At 40.5% G+C, this 19,595-nt stretch overlaps 1 protein-coding gene across 1 annotated transcript in view; it reads left to right on the forward strand.

The window, feature by feature from the left end:
* LOC146978552 (oxysterol-binding protein-related protein 10-like) overlaps positions 1-19,595 on the forward strand; it is a 73,100-nt gene that overhangs the window by 15,261 nt on the left and 38,244 nt on the right. Inside the window, exons 2-5 of the mRNA XM_085791291.1 lie at positions 718-893; positions 9,067-9,146; positions 12,275-12,343; positions 17,139-17,336. Coding sequence (XP_085647417.1) covers positions 718-893; positions 9,067-9,146; positions 12,275-12,343; positions 17,139-17,336 — 523 coding nt within the window. The remainder of the gene's footprint in view (positions 1-717; positions 894-9,066; positions 9,147-12,274; positions 12,344-17,138; positions 17,337-19,595) is intronic.

Below are 19,595 nucleotides of genomic sequence, written 5' to 3' on the forward strand. Positions count from 1 at the left end.
GAACCAGAGCAGCCGGTGCTAAGCAGAGCAGACAGGCCGGTTTCTTGAATGTCATGCAGAATCCTTATTGGCCGCAGGAAATGAAATGCTTCAGGCTTTATCTCTTTCTCTTTCTTTCTGTGTGTGTGTGTGTGTGTTAGCCGGTCTGGCTGGTTTTGAGTCTTCCAGCCAGGCAGAGATTCAATTATGCAGTGATTGAATGTGATTCATTAATCACAAAGAGGGGGGAAAATGTGGGGTTTAATTTCCACGCCTGGAGCTGCTGTGCGTTCTGCTAAAGATGACCGCGCTAATCGCCACCTTGAGTGATTTGGAATAGAGCGTGCCAGGACGATGTTGGTGGAGAAGCGGGCCTTAATGTGCACGCGGGAGTATTTTTAACAAATCTTGCGTGAACAGAGCTGCGTGGTAAATAACATCCTGCAGGCTCCGCCGGATGGGAGGTGAGAAATTTAAAGGCGTTGTGTGTTTTTATGGCGGCAGCATCTCACACTCGCTCAAAGCCCTCCTCCTCCTCCTCCTCCTCCTCCTCCTCTCTCTCCCCCATCCTGAAAAGTTTGTGCAATAAGGGGGGAAAAAAAGTCAAGGCATAATGAAAACATAAAGCAAAAAAAAGATGATAACATTAACGGTGCTTCTTCTATTTCCCTCTGCGTCTATATGGGTCATTACTTTCTTAACTTCCCCTCTCTCTGTGTCTGATTTCCTTCCATGCAGGTACTTTGTGTTGGATCCAGAGTTGGGACAGCTGCAGTACTTCGTCAACGAGCAGGGAAAGAGCCAGAAGCCCCGTGGGTCCCTGCCCCTGATCGGTGCCTCTGTAACCCCGAGCGACGAGGCTCCGCACATGTTCATTGTAAACTCTGTCAATGGAGAGCTGTACAAACTCAGAGGTATGACCTCATGCTGGCCTCAGGCTGCCCGTATATGGCAAAGGACAAACACAGAGGGGAGTGTGTATGTGTGTGAGTGTGTGTGTGTGTGTGTTTTATGTTGGAGTCAATTAGAGTGCGGTGTACATGCTGGGGTGTTATGAATGAGTTTTGTTCTGTCCAGTATTTGTGAATGTGTTGCACAGCTGGTTATGAACAGCACTGGATAATTGAACCTGCAGTGTTTAACTTGCTCCAGTCAATTTATGTGTATGAACAACTGACAACGTTTATGACAATGTTTTATATTTAGTATGAAAGACTTTTTCCACAGTGAAACCACAGAAAATTCATATTAGCAATAGCAATTCACACTTTGCTTTGCATCGAACAACACAAAGACACATTTATCGACTTGCTGCTGAACATGGTGAAGGATTTAGCCGAGATATGTGGTTTTGAGAACATTATATGTAATACATTTGCTGCTTCTGACCTCTTAAGTGAGAAGGTTTACTACTTTTGTCTGTTGTACAGTATATGTCAGCCTTTCGACAAAATAATCAAAATATGAATCATTGAAACGATTAATGAGTCTTAAATTAACTTCAGTTTTATGGTCATTAATACTTATTTTAGCCTTGCCATTATAGGATCAAGCAAACAAAAAAAAATTACAGTAACATTTTTTTTAAATAGTGCTGAAAAGCTTTCAGAAATACCGGACATGCTCGACAGCCAAAATAATGTACAAAAATGTATCATACTTGGCAGCTATATTGACGATAATGGCAACCGTTTCGTCTATTTGAGAATCTCTCCCTAACCCAACACAACAGATATCATATTTCCAAGGAAAAATCATCTGCTCTAAATGTGTGATGTCTCTTTAAGACCCAGTGCCAGACAAAGGGCCTGCAGCTGGTCACTGTGCTGAAGGCCTCTGCTTTCAGTGACCTGTATCCACTGATGCAAGAGAGACTCCTTTTTACTGTTGCTCCACTTGAGCCACTGGAATGTCCCCTGAAAGTCTTGAGGGGGGGCATATCAGAATAACTTGGCCTATATTCCCCGAATAACTCAGTGATCCATGTGTATTAAGCTGAGAGGAAACAATGATCCCACAGAGAGGGAAGAGTTGGGCTGAGGCAACTCACAGACGGAGGTATTTCCATTTCCAGCACCTCGGGAACATTTCAACAAACATCAGGAAAGTTGAAGAATGCTAAAAGATTTTGTATTTATTTTTTTAATCTGATATGGCCCAGTCAAACAAATCCTACACTGTTTTGAGATTTAACTGGTGCCAAGACCCACAACTACACCCAACAACAGCAACGATGTTCATAATCTGGAAATAGCTGCAGTGGAGTGGTAAAATTTCTACTCTTGAACTCCAATTTGCCTAAACAGCGGGGGACAATGTGGCTCGTGTGTGAGTCCTCAACAGTCTGTGATTAAGATTAGCCGATACGCTCTGACCTGGTTACCATGGGAACTACTAAAAAGTACCTTCCCTGACGGGGAAAAGGGGGGGACATTAAAGTTCACTCGGTTTCCACTAGTCTGTGAGCTGCGTATCGTTTCACAGACGGACACTGTGCAAGGCTTTAAATGTCATCTTTATTCTCATGTTGACGCCGTTTCACAAGGCGCTTTTGAACAAGTTTCCCTTTATCGCTAGCTGGAGTAAGAAGATACAGGATACACAGAACCCATAGCTGATGCAGAGACTATACCACAAAGCCAGGTTATAGATATGTCACTCTCAATTTTTCAGTTTGATTAATTCATCAGAAGACGAATAAATTGAGTCCTCCAACCGTCAAAACTCAGGAAATCCAGATGATTATAATGCTAGACTGCTCATCCAAGTCGCCAGCTTTTAAACCTGACACTCAGAACATCTCGGTCCGACAAGCAGCACAGGTGATCCGTGGACGTTTTTCACCTCAGATCTTGCCTCTCAGAAAACCTTCAAGCTGTTACCTTCTTGGTGGAGAATTGTTGGAGCTAATTGCACCTTGTTGGGAATCCAACAGACAAGAGAAGAAAGTATCTTAAATGTAAATAAAAATCATTTATCTTTTCAAAAATCAAACTGATCAAAGATAATACTGTAAAAGACAATGGGGATAGAGACAGAATACTATTTATAGGAGTATTATAATAGTTATAAATTATAAGGTCCATGGTTGACAGTGGGAATGATAGATTAATAATTTGTGAACACATTTGTGTAACATGATAACACACCATTATAGTATTGATAAACAATCAAGGGAAGTGGAGGAGATTAGAAAGCTTACTGCAGCCGTGTCTATAATGCTTTTATCATAGAAAGCATTATAGCCAACTGTATCGTAATTTATCATCCACTAAGTCAAGTAGATTCATTTTATTAAGAATATAACATTTAAATCACATATACTGTATTTATTCATAATACACATTGTCTGAAGTTCTGGTTTCTTTGTGCCCACCTCCTATGTAACAGTTGTTACAGTTGTAGCTCTGAAAAAATGTCTCATTTGCTCCATTACATGTGACATGAACCACAGCTGTAAAGCAGCCCGAGGGTCTTTCTGGCTCTGAACCAAAGGAGCACAGTGTAATTAGCTAAAGCGAAAGGGATATTACGGGAGTATGCTTTATCAGATATGAGGAGACTGCAGGGTCTGTGTTGTGCTGCTGAACAGAGGTGAAGAGCGGCGGGAATTTAATCATGTCTGAATGCTCGGATGGCAAATTAAGCTATTTATCACATGAGGTTTCAGTGAGACGGTCGGCCAGTGGAAGGGTCAAGTTGTGTTCAGCAGAGTGGATTAAGATGCCTGACACAGTCTCTATGGTGCGTCACAATGATTAAAACACAGTATTTATTTAGTATTTGTTTTGATGCAGGAATATGTCCTCTTCATTGATCATTATAAACCTGTCAATACATTACATTACAATACAAATCTACCAACGTATTTCTGATGACCTCTGTTACTGTGATTATCAACAGCAACTTTCTCTATCTGAGCACTTGGTAGTTTATTGTCTGTTATTGTTGTTTATTATCTGGTGTCATATGGTTTAGAGATGGGCGACTTTATAGTGAGCTAAACATCCTCTCCATTGTATTTAAAGGAATAGTTTTTGATACACTTCTACCTTGCTAAGAGATGGATGAATCTGATACCATTTCCATATTCTTGCATTGAATATTAATAGAGCCAGGAGATGATTACTGCAGCTTATCTTTGCCTAAAGGTTGGAAATATTGGAATAGTCAATCTGGCTCCGGCTCAAGGAAACAAAATCTGGTGGTTGTTTTGATTCTGTGTTAATGCTCGGCTATGCTAATTGGCTGCTTCATGGCTATGGCTTCATAGTTACTATACAGAAATGAAAACCATTGATCTTTTCACCTAGCTTTTGGTAAGAAAGCAGATCAGCATCTTTTGTAAAACTGTGCATTCAAATTTTGAGTATTTTTTTCAGAATTTTAATTGGAACCAAAGTTGTTTCAATAATATTTAGCTACATTTGAACCACACCAGGAATAAAAACATGGTCTTTCCCTACTAAAACAAAACAACCGAAATTCTCAATAATCCCCATGAAATTCACAAAGATGTAATTTTTCTTCTGCACATGCAGGCATTCACACAAAGGCCCTGACTTCCTTTCATGCATTCTCCAAAATGATGTAAAAAATATCAGTAGAATAACGTATATTCTGCTAAAATATGACATTCAGCTCCTTTGCTAGTTCGTATTAAAGATACAAATGAGCGACACGTTGAGGGGAGGCACATCATGAGTGAATAAAAGCTATGCAAAGGCAATTGAGGTAAAAACCTGAAATTACAGCTAATTTTCCTTTAGCATAATATAGTGTTATGGCCTTAGCTAGGATAATCACAGGGAACGAACAGTATTGTGTCATTTTGACGAGAAAATGCTGGTTATTGTAAGTGGCCGGCCATTTTTCTAACCTCTCTCCTGCCTGTCAGCCCGTCCATTTTCATGACATATACGTTTAAAGTGGCTCGCTCATAATATCTATCAGCGCCTTAATCAAATCTAACTGCTGGTCCACGCATTAATCCTCAGACTCACCATTATCATAACCAATAACATCTTTCACAGCGCTGTAATTAAAATGGGTGTAATTAGACAGTGATGGTGGAGCTGTGATTGACTGGGATGGAGTTTCCTCTCCCTCTCCCTCACTCTCTCTCTCTCTCTCTCAGTGATGTTCAGATATTGTTCAGCCGTCTATCTGGGATAGATATTGCCATTTAAATAAGAGGCACAGACCAGGACGGGTGTCTATTGTTAGTCATTTTAAATAGGCAGACGGACCAGTTTCTCATTTCATCGTTTAGTCCCCTCGGTTTCCAGTGCATTCATCAAACGAGTAGAAGTGTCAGCGTGTCACCTCCCAAGTCTCTTGTGACACAAAACCAGCTTTGAATTTTTCATCAGTATCATAGTATTCACCCTGAATGAGAACAGCATGTCCTGCTCCTGGATAAGTAGCGCGTATATATCTCTTGCGTCACCGTATGAGCAGGTGCATATTAGCATAGCTGCTCTGCTCAATACAGAAAAACTAATTATCTTTAATCACAGCCAGGCTTCTGCTCATCACAGAGAAAATATCATATTTAGATGCTCGCTCACTCTCAGGGTAAGTGGCGGCGTTTTGAGTGAGTGATTTCTGTGGATGATGACAACCAGAAGAAAGTGGAGAGGTTGTTACTGGGTATTTTGTGGCACAGAGAGAGTGAGAGAGAGAGAGAGAGGAAAAGAGACGGCTCGGTACAGGTGTTTCTGTGTGAATGCTCCGTTTTTCCCGCAGAGAGATGAGCGGCCACTCCCAGTGGGAGATGCCGCACTCGTCAAGAGTTTGGTCTCATTTTCTCAGAGTTGCCTCTTCTCTTAAAAAGGACCCTTATAGTGTTCAGGCAGTTGTCGGCAGTGCGATGATTGACAAGTGCAAATTGAATTCTCCGTACGCTCAAGAATAACCTCCATCAGCAGGTCAAAAAACACTTTACATATTTCATAATAAAAAAAAGGAAAAAAAAAACCCTCATAGGATCTAAAAGCTTTATTTCGATGATGCAATTCCTTACAGATCTAATGAAGCAATCCATCCTCATTAGCTAGTCACTAATAAGGAGGGTCCTGCATTCATTTTCATATTTAAAGCTTTTCTGCAGATTAAAATTTGGGAAATCAAGAGACAAAATAGGACCTTAAATGAAAAATGTCTGAGAGCCTCTCTGAGTTGAATTTAATTTAGTGGTTTCAGTCTGGGATTTAGAGAAACCAGGTTATCTGACATATGAGGTTCACACAGTCTTGAAAATTATATTACGTTGCACGCATTTGAACTGTCTCTCCCCGAAAGCGCTCATGGTGTTGTTTATGGTTATACATGGGAAAAGTGACAGAGGTAGTTTCATACCTCCTCACACCAACTCTAAGAAGATCAATTTACTGAATAACAGAAAAAAGAGAGAGAATTTGTTGCTAAAAGGAGTGAAACTTGATTTTTCCAATTCTGTACTTATCCACTCAACGATGCTCCTTTCTTTAACTGGACAGGCGAGAGTTGTTATGAATTGGGTCTTTTACTGTGAGGACAGTTTATTTATTCCCACACAATATTTGTCTATACAGTATAGTATATCATGGAGGTTTGTGGGAGTTGTAGGGGAGAGAAGCGAGAGACATGAGGCAAACATAGGCGACTGTGTATGGTAAAAGAAGCAGGTGCATGCAAATGGTCTAAAAATGATGGTTTAATTATTGTAGTCTGACAGCTTATCAGTGAGATCAATAGATACACAATCTCAAAAATCTGGACGTGATTGGTATTTTTTTTTTTATATATTAATGTCATTTCCTGAGGATATCATTATCTTTGATGTTCATCACAGATAAACCTCTGTGAACGCAGTTAGAAGTCGTAGAAAAAAGGATTATACCTCAAGAACTTGTTTGAGTATCATCACACTGCTTTGCTGTTGCAGCTATAAGGCTAAGTGATAGATAAGTAAATGTCATATAAACTATGTATATATTATAAAATAATAACACTGCAGGTCTGAGAGTTGTTGACAGATCCCCAGTTGCTGTATCTTTCCTCATTAGAAATAAGGTGCAATCATCTACAAATATTCAGTCCGTTGTTTTTCTGCTGTTGATGCTCCAGTTGGGATTGACCTACAGCCTGAACTCAGTGTTATCAGGCCTGTCAAAGACGTTGTTCCAGTTAATAATTAGTCAGTGAAATGGGATCAGATGGATATTATTTTCTCATTTGACCTGCAGCAGGTCAGCACAAGCAGACAGTCAGCATCTCCTCCGACAGGAGGCCCGCGGCTCGCTGTGTTAGTCATCAAGTCTGGGCTTCAACCGGCTATTTGTGTTCAGATAGCAGGTCTCTGTGCCAAAGGGAAAACCACAAGCAGTCAGAGAGCGTCACGCTGCATCCTGTGCCACTTACGAACGGGCCAAATGAATTGCTGCTATATCTTGAATACCGAATGCTCAATTTGGTGCCTGGGACAAAAATGAAGAGGGTCAGGTGTGATGGCGACCCTCATCGCTCTGAGGGGAACAGGATCAAGTGGTCAGGTGCACTGTCGAAAAGCTGGTTTTGGCTGCAAATGAGATCACTGGCACCTGGCAGGTTGTCTTCACCGAGCGGCCCAGTCAGATTCAACCCTCGTCACAGTTTGTCCATACAAAAGTCACATTTCTCTAAATGGCAAATTCAGGCAGACACTACGGTGGCCCACGAGGCATGATGTCATAATTGTGTCGCTCTCTGTTTACTCATGTGGTACTCATGTGTTTAACTCCTATCATCATGCTTGAATTGAAATGATCTGGACAATAAGTTACACTCTGTAGCTACAACGTAGTGGAAGTGCATGTTTCTGGCTTTTGAGCTCTCCGGGCCACCGTAGGAAACATTGGGTGTGGGCTCCATCGTTTGCCTTTTAAAGGAACTGTTTGCACTTTGTGTGTCTAACGTTGGACAGAGGTGTCCACCCACTGACTGTAAGTTTATTCAAGTTCTTGCCTCAGGTTGGACAAGACAGTTGATGCCCCCCTCCCTCCTGTTTGTAGAGTAAATAAGAAGCTAATTTTAGATCCAGCAGCCAGTTAGCTCTGGGCTAATTCGTCATATTTACACTTCAGGTTTTGTCGAGATGAAACAGGCATCTGAACAAATGGTTAGCTGGTGAGCCTTAGAGAAGCTGTGTGTAAGATTTCGTTTCCACTGGACAAACCCAGGCTACAGCTGCTGTTGAACTGACAGACGTGAGAGTGCTATCGATCCTCTCATTTAACTCTGGCAGCTCTCGCCTCTCTAGACTGTTGGCTGGAGAGGCAGAAATAAAACCACACTTCAAACCTCATTCACCCACCTCCTGTCCTAAATTCTGTATTTTCATGTATGGGTTCGTGAACACCTGTTTTTTTTGTTTTTTTGCTTTGTTTTTTAGTGTCAGCCTCATATCGTGCTACTTTGCCTCTTAGTGGACCATGTTTACAGTCAAAACACTGTTCAGTCTGTTGGTTCAGACACGTTTAATCAACTGTTGTGTTATTGCAGATAAAGAGATTTACAGGGGTTTGCAGCAGATCTGATTTCTCTATTTTGTGCTACAAATACCTGGTATTTTTTGTGCAGACCAAGGCCGTATCCAATATTTAAAAACTGACCTCATGAGTTCAAGGCTCTTCAAAGCTAAACCTCCTTCTCTGCTTTGTGAACTTGGACCAGACACCAAAGGAAACTCTTAATTACTTGGACTTTGACGGATACATTTCACCTTGAAAAGTTCAAGTATTAAATCTAAAATGCTTTCTTCACGCAGTTTTGGTATATTTAATTTGTTATTCATTTACTTTAAAAACATAGAAAAATAATAAATCTCACAAAAATCCTTCAAACTGGCAGAAACTCACTTGAGTTATTGCACTTTGGAAATTTCCATCAGTAATCATCAGTGGATGTGGAGCCACTTAAAGGCGGACGACTACCCTATAACTGCCTATTGACCTAACTGTGAACTCATGAAGATTTATTGTTGATTCTCAGAGACTTGTGTGCACAGGAAGTTGATTCTTGAAAAGATATTCATTTATTTTTGTTCTTTGTTGTGTTGTTTTTCAGCGTCCGATGCCAAAGAGCAGCAGTTCTGGATCAGTCAGCTCCAAGCATGTGCCAGACGTCACTCTGACAGCAGTGCCAAGGTAAAACACACACACACACACACACACACACACACACACAGTAACAGGGAGTTGTAAACATGACCTCTCTTGAAGCTCTTAGCGTATGTTGCTCAGGAAGAGGAGTGAGCGGAAAGCCTTGACATTTCCCTGGAGATTCCCGTCCTTCTGTGTGTCTGTTTATAAATGTAACTGTGCCAGTTTCTCATCCAACTCAGTTCAGGTTCATGAGTTAAACACTTTGCCAGTCTGTGCACAGTGGCACGGACCTCAACCAGGTGAAAAGCCTCCGTACAGTCTTTAAAAGTCCTGGCTCTGTCTTCTTTTGTTCTGATTTTATTCCACTGGCCTTTAGTGAGTGGCACGGTGATGGATTGCTTTTGTGTGCTTTTATTATTTTGAATGTAATATCTCACAAATCTCACTTAACCACTTATCCTTCCAGTATCTGTGGGAAGATTTCTTTTTAGATTTTACACATTTTTTTGACTGATACTTTCCTGTTCATTTCAAACTTGACTCATTTAAAAGGTTAAGTGTTCACTAACTTACTGGAGATCTGTTGTCCGTACAAACTAGTTCTTATGTGGAGATTAATAATTGTTGCTAATAGTTTCAGTAACAACCACTAACTAACAAAAACAAACAGGTTAAGCAAATAACATGACCTCTAAGTAAAAGACAATGCTTAAAGGGTGATTTTAATCTACATAGATATTATTCACAAAAGCTTCAAAATATTGTAGGCCTACTAATAACATTCGACAAAATAGCATCATTTTGCTAGATTAACATGACTGGATACTTTTTTAATTTCCAAACTGTGTGATAACTACATATGTCTTAGTACACAAATTTGTTCATAAAACAGGTAACAAGATTTGTACAGTAAATGATAGATAGATTTTCTAGGAGCCTTACCATATTACTCGATGCTCAGGTCGTAATTGGCATCTCCCAAGTTAGTGAGTAATTTAGGAGGGATAATATAGTAGTATACAAGTTTAGTGATGAATTTTGAAAATTTTATTCTGTTTCAGCATCTTGACCCACAAAAATTAGCTGTTTCCTGTATGAAGTCTTGCAGCAGCCTCCTGCACCCGTAAACATTGAAACCATGTTTTATTTTGGATATCTTTTATTAATATCGTGGGGGATCTTGAGTTTCAGAAACCTAATATTAGGTTGTGCATTCACCAATTACTACTTGGATTTTTTAGGGGGAAAGATGAAAGAACGGAAACGAATGTCCAAAGACTTTTCAAATATTTTAACATGAAAGCAACAGTACTGAGTCAACTCACGGGGGGACTTTAGTCTCAATACACCACATTATTTCTCTTTCATGTGCTATTCAGAGGTTTCTTTCATTTTCTGACGCCCTTTCATTTTTTTCCCCCATGAACACAAACGCAGCAAATCCACAGTCACAGACGTTAATAAATGTCATCCAAACAAATGTTATGCTTCTGCAGACAGAAACAGTAGTGCCTCCTAATTAATAAATCAGTCAATATTTGAGCTCCCTATTTGAAAAATCAACAACATGAGGAAAAAAAAAAGCATAATGAAATGCAAAATCTGTCCAAACTGAGATCTTAGTTTACATGTGTCATGTAAAACGTCACTTGCTTGACTCATTTCAGAATATTTTCAGCACTTCAATTGACAGAAGACTTAGCGATTTAGGCAAATACCGTACCGTAACATGCTGCTGGTTTTTTGGTGGATTCTTGGCATCAATGTCCTCTTCATATCTCTGTGGGCTTATTTCTGACAGATTACTGTGTTGGGCGTAATATAACTACTGTACCATTATCAAATACTAGTCTCTTTTTTATGTGGGTTTCACGGATTAATATTTGGGCATGTGCTTTTTTTGGGAGTGGGGGAGTGGTTGTAGCGTGGGCTTTTAGGGATTAGTTGATGCGTGTAAGTGTGTGCGTGTGACGGTATCTCTGTGGGGTGTATATCCTCATTCGCCTGATCCAGTGGAGAATGAGCCTTGTTAAAAGGACTTCTCCTGGAGCTCCACTGCAGATCGTGACAATGTGAAAATCAGCAGCACATGAAGGAGAGAAATAATCCCAAACGCTGTTATTCATTCGGCAAACTTTTGCTGTTTAAGTCGACTTTGTACACGGAAGCTGTGAAAACATGTTTTCTTTCAGTGATCTTTGCTGCAGCCGTGAAAGCTGTGAAGCTGAAGTTGTTTGGCGACTTATAATTATGTTTCTATCCTCTGAAGTCCGTTTGATGACTTGCCATGTAAAGTTAAGATTAACACTGATGTTCGTCATAGTAAATAATGCACGAGTTACCAGTTTTATTACGAGCATCTGTGGAATCGTATATAGTTCAGTGCAGCTGACCTGCTCTACTGTAAATCCTAGCTCTGTGAAGCTTATAACGCTCGGTTTTTATCGACCCTGTCACAGAGGTGTTGATTAAACTCTGTTGTAAAGCTCACACTTAGAGGTTTCGTTGCACTGAGTTGCTTTGAATAAACAGCTGTTTTCTGCTGCTCTGTCCAGTCTATTTGCATACATCATATAAGATGGATGGTTAAATGTTTAAGACACACAAGATATTCAAAAACTAACCTTTTAATCTTTAGTGTCAGCTAGTGGTTTTGTTTGTTAACTAGTTGATAAACCTCATAAAATAAGGGAACTTTATTGTTTTTCCAAAAATACACTCAATTAAACCTTCTGTATTTTCACATGGAAAAGGAGTGTAAAACGTATTGTTTTATTTTACAGAAATTTGGGGAAAGAAATATTATTAGAACACAACAATCCCACTCTTTGGTAAGATTTAATTGCATCAGGTTATAAAATGATGTAAAGCACATAGTACTGTCCAGTGTATGGACACTTGGACCAAGAGGTAGCACTTCTGCTCCTCTAAAAGACATTTCAACATTAAGTGTTTTGATAGAGAGAAATGGTGGGGGAAAAGCTGGTTAAGTTTAACTGTATTGAGATCCAAGGACCGTGAAAGTGAAAACACATGATTCACATCATTTTCCTACTCTTCAAACCATTCAGTGACCCCTTTATGGAGGTAATTACAACTGTCATATTCCTCCTTGAAGTCATTCGCGTGTCTGATTTAATTTGCCTGTACCTGTATGTGTGTGATTTCAGGTGAGAAAGCTGAAGGGTTCAGATGAACACCTGAGTGTGGAGAGAGCAGGAGGAGGCCAGGAGGTGCTGGTAAGTCAACAACCAAAGTTTCACCTTCAAACAGCAAGAACTGAAAAGCAAAGTCACGCGGTCTTCTAATGTAACTTTTATGTCTCGCGCTGCCAAAAAAAGCACTCTTTCATGTGTCTTTTTAAACAATTAAATACTACAGCCTCATTATGCTGCCTCATTGCTGGCTCATTCGACATGTAGCTCTCCACCACTTCAAACTGCTGCACAGCTGGGGCGACGGCAAAGTCCAATTACTCTGCTCAGCCATGATGAAAAAAGCAATCAAAAGATGAGAGGAAATTGGATAAGCAAGTAAAAGTAAAAGTAGGAAGACGGTCTCTGTCTATCTCTCCTTCTTTTTCCTTTTGCCCCGTGGAGCCGAGCGGACGTTTTGTTCCTGTTCGGTGACTGTGGAGCATTTCTACAGAAGCAGCTGTTTTTACTATACCCACTGCTGCGGTCTAATCCTTCCTCGAGCTGCACTGTCTGCCCCTCGGATCATTATCGTAGCTACTCTGGTGATGAGGCAGCCAGCGATGGAGACTCTGCTACATCTCTGATCTCAGGCCGCCTCGGCAAAAAAAGGTGCCACAGAATTTATTTATTACAAAAAACGGCCGGGGATTCATTTCTTTCCCCCCCTCTGATGCCTTTTACAAGGAACTGAAGTAAAGCGGGCACCGGCTCATGCTGCTGATCGATAACGGGCGCAGTAAATACTTTCTCAACCTTAGCTCAGAGGGGCTTTTATTTTGAAGTTAATATGGTAGAGGCACAAGTATGAGTATGTCGACATGAGAGTTTTCTCAGCATTTATAGAGTAGTGCAGTACTTTTACATGTGAAAACACATGAAACACATGAATGAACACCTGTAAAGGATGTGCTGTTGTCAACTTGGTTGTCAAACTATAACCTCAACAACTGTAACCCCTGACATATTACATTATAAAGTTATTTAGTCAGTTTCCATTTTGAATTTTGCTTCCACTGATTATATTTTCTAACTCGGCCAAATAAAAACGCTTTTTTTTAAAAATATGCAAATCTGCACAAAACCAGATGAATGGAAACGCACCTCATGACAGAGGGAGATAGAGAGAGGATAGATGAAGTGTGTGTGTACACAAAAGCTGGAGAGCATTAAAATAAAACATCTGCTGTTTCATTTAAGTTGGTGAATTGAAAAAAAGAATCTCCCAGCAGTACACAAACTGGATTTTTGCTTCTTTTTCATTCATATGTCCTTGTATCCTCTGTAGGAAAGACTAAAATGCATGGATGAGACATAAGCGAAGGAGACACTGAAGCAGTTAAACAGAATGAGCAGCGATATCTTTGTTGATGTGGGTGCAGGGAGGAGGGCTGCTCAGTGGGGCAGTGGGCACAGCTGGTTATCTACTTGATTAGCAGCCTGATAAATAGGCCAGTGACCATGAGCTCACACATCAAGACAGGAAGGGCACAAAGAGTCAAACTGTGGACTTTGAGTTGGACTCTTAATGTTGTTTATTTTCTGCTTGAATAAATACAGTTTGTGTGCGTGCTCCCCAGCTCACTGCTCACTCTAGCGCTAGTGAGCATGTTGAAACCTGTTTGGAGAAAAAAAAAGGAAAGACTGAAGACAAAGCCAGGTCTAAATGCTGTTTCAGAGACCTTTGCCCAATGTTAAACTTTAAGACTGGAAAAACCTCAAAACTTATTTGATAATCTCATACTAAATGTATCCGTGTGTGGGTATTTAAAAGCAATTTTCTGACTCTCTAACCAAGGTTATTATAGAATAGCTAATTGCGTGTAATTATTCCTGTTCCCCGTTGTGTGGAAAATGACAGGTAAGCGTCTGACCGTTGTATCGTCTGCCCACGCTGCCTCACATGGGGCCAAGTCCACCTACAGTCGACTGACAGCAGAGCACCTGTGAAGAAGCAGCATCAGGGCTTTTTCTTAACTCTGAGCTCAGTCTGACGGGGAGTGAACAGACTAATAGACAAAAGTCACCTAACGAGCCAATGGTGTCCTCATTAAAGCAGTGAAATTAACTTTCAGGTTGAGTCATTAAAGTCAGTGACAATATGTTCTTCTTTCTACTATTTATAAATGGAAATCAACTTATTTCAAGTAGAAATTGTCGTTAAACTTGCTAGTTTTAATGCACCAGGGCCTGAAGTTATTATGTTTTCAGGTCTGTCCATACACTGGAAACATTTTGGAGATTGCGATGTCTCACTAACACCTTGAGGGAATTCCTTTGAATTGGGTACAAACATTCAGTCAGATTCACGGATGAACTGAACTGAAATGAATTATGATGCAATTTAACGCAAATATTTAATGAGGTAAAAACTATGAAGATCGTGACCATATTTCCTGCAGTTTTTCTGTAACTTTGTTGGTCAGCAGAGGCATAAAAATCACCATGAGGTAGAGCAGTACTGTAATTGATGTTTCACTTGTTTAAAGAAAATTTGGTCTTTGAGATTTAATATTAAACAAAAAATTACTTTAACAAAGAGATTTCAATTAAGGATGATGAAAGGAATATGAAAATATTTTTTATTATATTTTTTTCCCACTTCAAATTATATATTTATATTTCTTTGTGAAATCCTGCACACTTGCCTGTCTTCAGACCTTCACAAATCCTCCAAATAAAACAGCCTGAGAGGACAAAGTGCTGACAACTCACATCCACACTGAGGCCACGGCCTGTGACCGGGGTCAAAGCAGAAGTTTCTCCAATTTAAGGGGTCAAGCCAAAAAAAGAGAGCAGGAAACAGCCTCATATGAAATGTCGTGATCTTATCTCTGATAGACCTTTGTGTTTGTGCTGTCGGTTTACAGCACTTATTTTCTGTCTGTTGCTCGCACCTGTACTTCTGTGCTTCCTTCCATCACTGCCCCCTCGTACCTTTTCCTCTTTGAATCCACTTGGTCGGACTTCTTTTTCTTCGTCTTCGTTCCAATTTTTTAAGACGCTCGGGGCTTTGTGCCAGTTTTGGAGGACAAACCCTCAGCATGTCTGTCAGTCTGTTCGCACGGTTTCTTTTCTGCTTACTCACAGCTCGTGGCTTAGCTTTGCACAATACAACAGTGTTCTCTCCTGTAAGCTGATTATTTTAAAACGATTACTCAAGGACCTGCCTACTATAACTCGTTCTTTTTAGTGTTTGGATGCATCTAATAACAGGGAGGGAGTTGTTGCAGTTGTATTAACATGATCTCTTGTCTGTTTGTCACAATGTGGTTATTTCGCTCTATAAACTCCTCAGAGGAGCAGAATAACAAACGATTAGCGGCTAATCATATGTGACATTATGTTACAACCCTACATTAGTCATAGATTTGATTTCCTGTGTCGCTGCGTCGCTTCAGAGAAAGAAACAATACTTGAATGCACGGTTTTCTCTCTCAGTGAGCGGTGCTCTGGGATGGAAGATGTTCATTTGATCTATTTCATTTTCACGGCTGCAGTGACCAGACCTCTGTTCTCCTCTTGGGGGGATAAATCTCTGGTGCCTTGACTCCCTGCGCTGCTGCTGTACACTAATGGAGAGTAAAGACAGAAGAGAGAGTTACTGGTCTGACATGGCTGCCTGTGCGAGCGCAGAGGTCAGCGAACTGAAGAGACAAGAGTCACACAGGGGAAGCACAGGAGGCATCACACTGATGAATGTGATGTGACTTTCACTTTGGCACAGAGAGAAACAAAACAACAGAAGAGACGACTTTACCATTTGGTGCCTTTAATAGGTACCGACTGTTTAAGTCCGTCAAATTTAGTTTCATTTACCAGCGTGAAATACTGAAGGTTTTTATCTTAAACACCTGTAAAATGTGCGGTTACAGCTGCATCTTTTAGAGCACATCTCTGACCACACTCACTTGAACTTTGGGTGTATTTGTTAAGTTGTTTTTCTTTTTTTTTTTTTTTTTAAATAAAAGTGATATGTTAACATGTTGCCACCCAAATCCTGTCTATACTTTTAAAATCAAGTGATCTGTAATGTGTTTTGCAAAAAAAAAGAAAGAAAAAAAAGTGTGTTCAGTATGGGTAAACAACAGCAAAGAGACACATACGCACAAACATTGTAAGAAAAATAAATGCAAAAACAAATCATTGCATGGTGATGCTCAGCGGTTTCAATAATTTGTATTCAGTGTATCTTTGACTTGAGGTTGATGAGTTCCTCTAAAAAGCAGTAAAAGACACAGCATACAGTTTTTTTTATTGTTTTACCGTAATTTGTTTGAAAGTAAAGGTCTACTCTTGTACTCTTTGGCAGAGGAGCTAAAGTGAGCTAAAACTAAGAACTGAAAAGTTGCAGTTTTATGGCTGATAGTCTGTTTTATAGCTTTATTGCTTTTATTGCTAAAGTCATTAGCAGAAAGCCACCAAGAGTAATTTATTTGTGTAAAGTTACTAAAATAAGAAAAACATAGTAACTTGAAGAAGCTTCATTGGCTCTGTTAGCTGTAGTATTATCATTAGCCAACTATTTTATATAAAACTGAATGAAGCCTTCCTCATGGAGCTGTTTCTACCTCACAGTAGCTGCTCTGTGATGCACTTACTTCATATAAATTACTATAGGAGGGATCTCAGGGGTTTGCATTAGTTAAAAGTTCTTTGTTATCATTAGGTGACTCTGATGCTAAAACACAATACAGAAAAACCAGCTTGTTACAGAAACCAGAGCTTCCTTATGGAACGACATCAGATGCTGTTGTTGTTTCTCTGCCTTTTACATTATCACTCTCATGTTACCATTTAAATCCCTTTAAAATCTTTCTCCCCCCCCCCCCCCATATAGGGCTCCTCATCCTCCGGTCGGACCCGCAGCTTCTCCCTCCTCCCTCACCTAACCCCATCTTCATCCCCGGGTTCCCAGAGGCACCTGAGCCACACGGCCTCACCCAGCAACATCGTCACCATCACCCACCACAAATCTCCGGCTGCGGCACGACGAGCCAAGAATCAGTATCCAGGTCAACTGCTGGAGGTCAAGGAGGTGGGTGTTGTTGATGGAGTAATGACGTTGTAATCGTCTGGCTCTACGCTCGTGGGTGTTTCTATTTTTAGCTTTTTTACTGTAAAATGAAGCAAGGTCACAAAAAATCCAAAACATCACAGGAAACTTTGCAGACATGACTGAGACAGGTGTGTTAGATCAGATGGGTGACAACATGGGCAGCTGAGCTACTAAGAGGAAGCTAATCTGCTTACGACAATGCTATTTTATGCACTTCTGTAATGTTACCATGGTTACATTTCAGTGCAAAGTGATATTTGAATTTTCTTTTTGTTTCTCTGTTCCAATTATCACAGCATCCAGCTGTTTCCCCTTCATCAAACTTTCTGAACACCTGCATTTTTCTGCTGAGCTTAATAGAGGGAATAATCATCTTTTTGTTTATCCATCATCATGCAACTATTTTCTTACAGGTTGTACTTTTGTTCATCCTTTCCTTTTCATGTTTCCCTCACCTGCATCTTCTGCTGCATATTGGCCCAGTCCGATTTTACCTCGTAGTGTTTATATAACAGATAGGAATGATGGACAGAACTTCAAAAATAGAAAAAGTTGTAGTAAACTGGGTTCATTAAAGGGGACATATTATGGAAATATCACTTTTTGAAGGCTCTTTAACATATATTTGGGTATTTGTCTTGCCTTCTGACAAAACAATCTGTAATGTGCAGGCTCCCTAGGTTGAAATCCATGTGGTTTTATGAGCCGTTCCCTCAGTTGTCTTCCAGTGATGTAACTAGGACTTGAATTTGCATAACCCCACCCCTACCTGGGACAGGTAGAAGGGGCGGGGCGGGGCAAGCAGTGGTTCATTTGCATTTAAAGGGACAGGCAGTGAAACCAGCAGTTCTGAACAGGGCTGTTTTGAGAGGATGAAAAGAACTGTGATGTTTGATCCTTGGGGTATTTTGACTGAAGCATGTCACACATACTATGTCTTTAAGACACCTGGGAACTATTTTAATTGTGGAAAGGGGGCATAATATGTCTCCTTTAAAAAATCTGGGTCAAACTAAGCAGTGCCTTTAAACGGAGATGCTTTCAACCATGGCCTCAGAGATGTTTGTCAGTTTTATTTGTTTGGACCAAACTCTTAAAACTTCAGCCACAATGCTGCAGTGTATTTTCTGTGGCCTTTGTCTTCAGAGCCTTTGCACTGGTCCCCGGTGGGATACTGGTGCAGTGAGTTCAGCAGATATTTGTAGCTTCCTGGCAGCCTTGACACCGACTCCAGTGTGCTCAGTCTTTACTGTAAGTTCAGCTTGGTTGGCATTTTTATGGTATATATCAATGCTGATTAATATGGCCGGTGACAGAGGGAAGAAGCTGCCAGAGCACGTATTGTCAGTGTGCTGGAGTGTGTGCAGCAATCAACACACGAGATGTAAAAGTGTCAGTGTGTGCAAAGAAGATAAAGTGGGAGGGCGGCGGCGGCGAGTTCGTCCATATGGAACATTTAATATTCCCGCTAATCCCTGAACGTATGGAGCAAAGCCTGTGTGCATTTTCACAGCTCCAGCCACTATTTTCCGCCAGAGTTAAAACATGCATAACCTGTGAGCACATCCTGAGTTAATTAAAAATCCCTCCACTTGAAACTTCCTATCAGTTTTACGAGTTAGTTTGAAGTTCAAATCCTCATTAATTCTCTCCGCCTCAGTCACCAGACCTGTCACTTCTGGTTACCACTTTGTTCTCATCTGCTACATCTCCATATGCTCAGCACAGCCACTCACCATTCTTGGCTTATCTCTGGAGAAGATTGTTTTTTCCCCCTGTCTTTTCTTAATAGCCTGTTGGCAAGTCGGGCTATGGTGATTAATTGGAAGAAATTGGGCTTCAAGTTGGGACTGTGAGGCGAAGATGATGCGGACATGATGAAGATATGATCGTATGCCGCGACGGCAAACTGTACAACCATTAGCTGCAGCATTTTTTTTATACATTTTTTTTTTCCTTCGCCCTTTTGTTTAGAGATGAAATGTAGCTTTCGGATCGTTGCCAGGCAGCTGTGTATCTGGCTGCTGAATTATGGAGATGAGATGACTTAGCAGTTAAGGAGAGAGAGAGAAGCTGTTGCGAAGGCGTCCATGAGGATGCGAGTCAGAATAACTTCAAATTAAATGACCATTGAGCCACTACAGATTGGATAAGTCATGTTTGTCTATGTTCATAATGTATATTAATATGATTATTACCATTCTCTGTCTTCCTTGCCACTCTCTCCTCGACATGAAG

The sequence above is a fragment of the Trachurus japonicus genome, chromosome 11 (genome assembly GCF_045865225.1).
Source record: "Trachurus japonicus isolate A0001 chromosome 11, Traja_1.0".
NCBI lineage: Eukaryota > Metazoa > Chordata > Actinopteri > Carangiformes > Carangidae > Trachurus > Trachurus japonicus.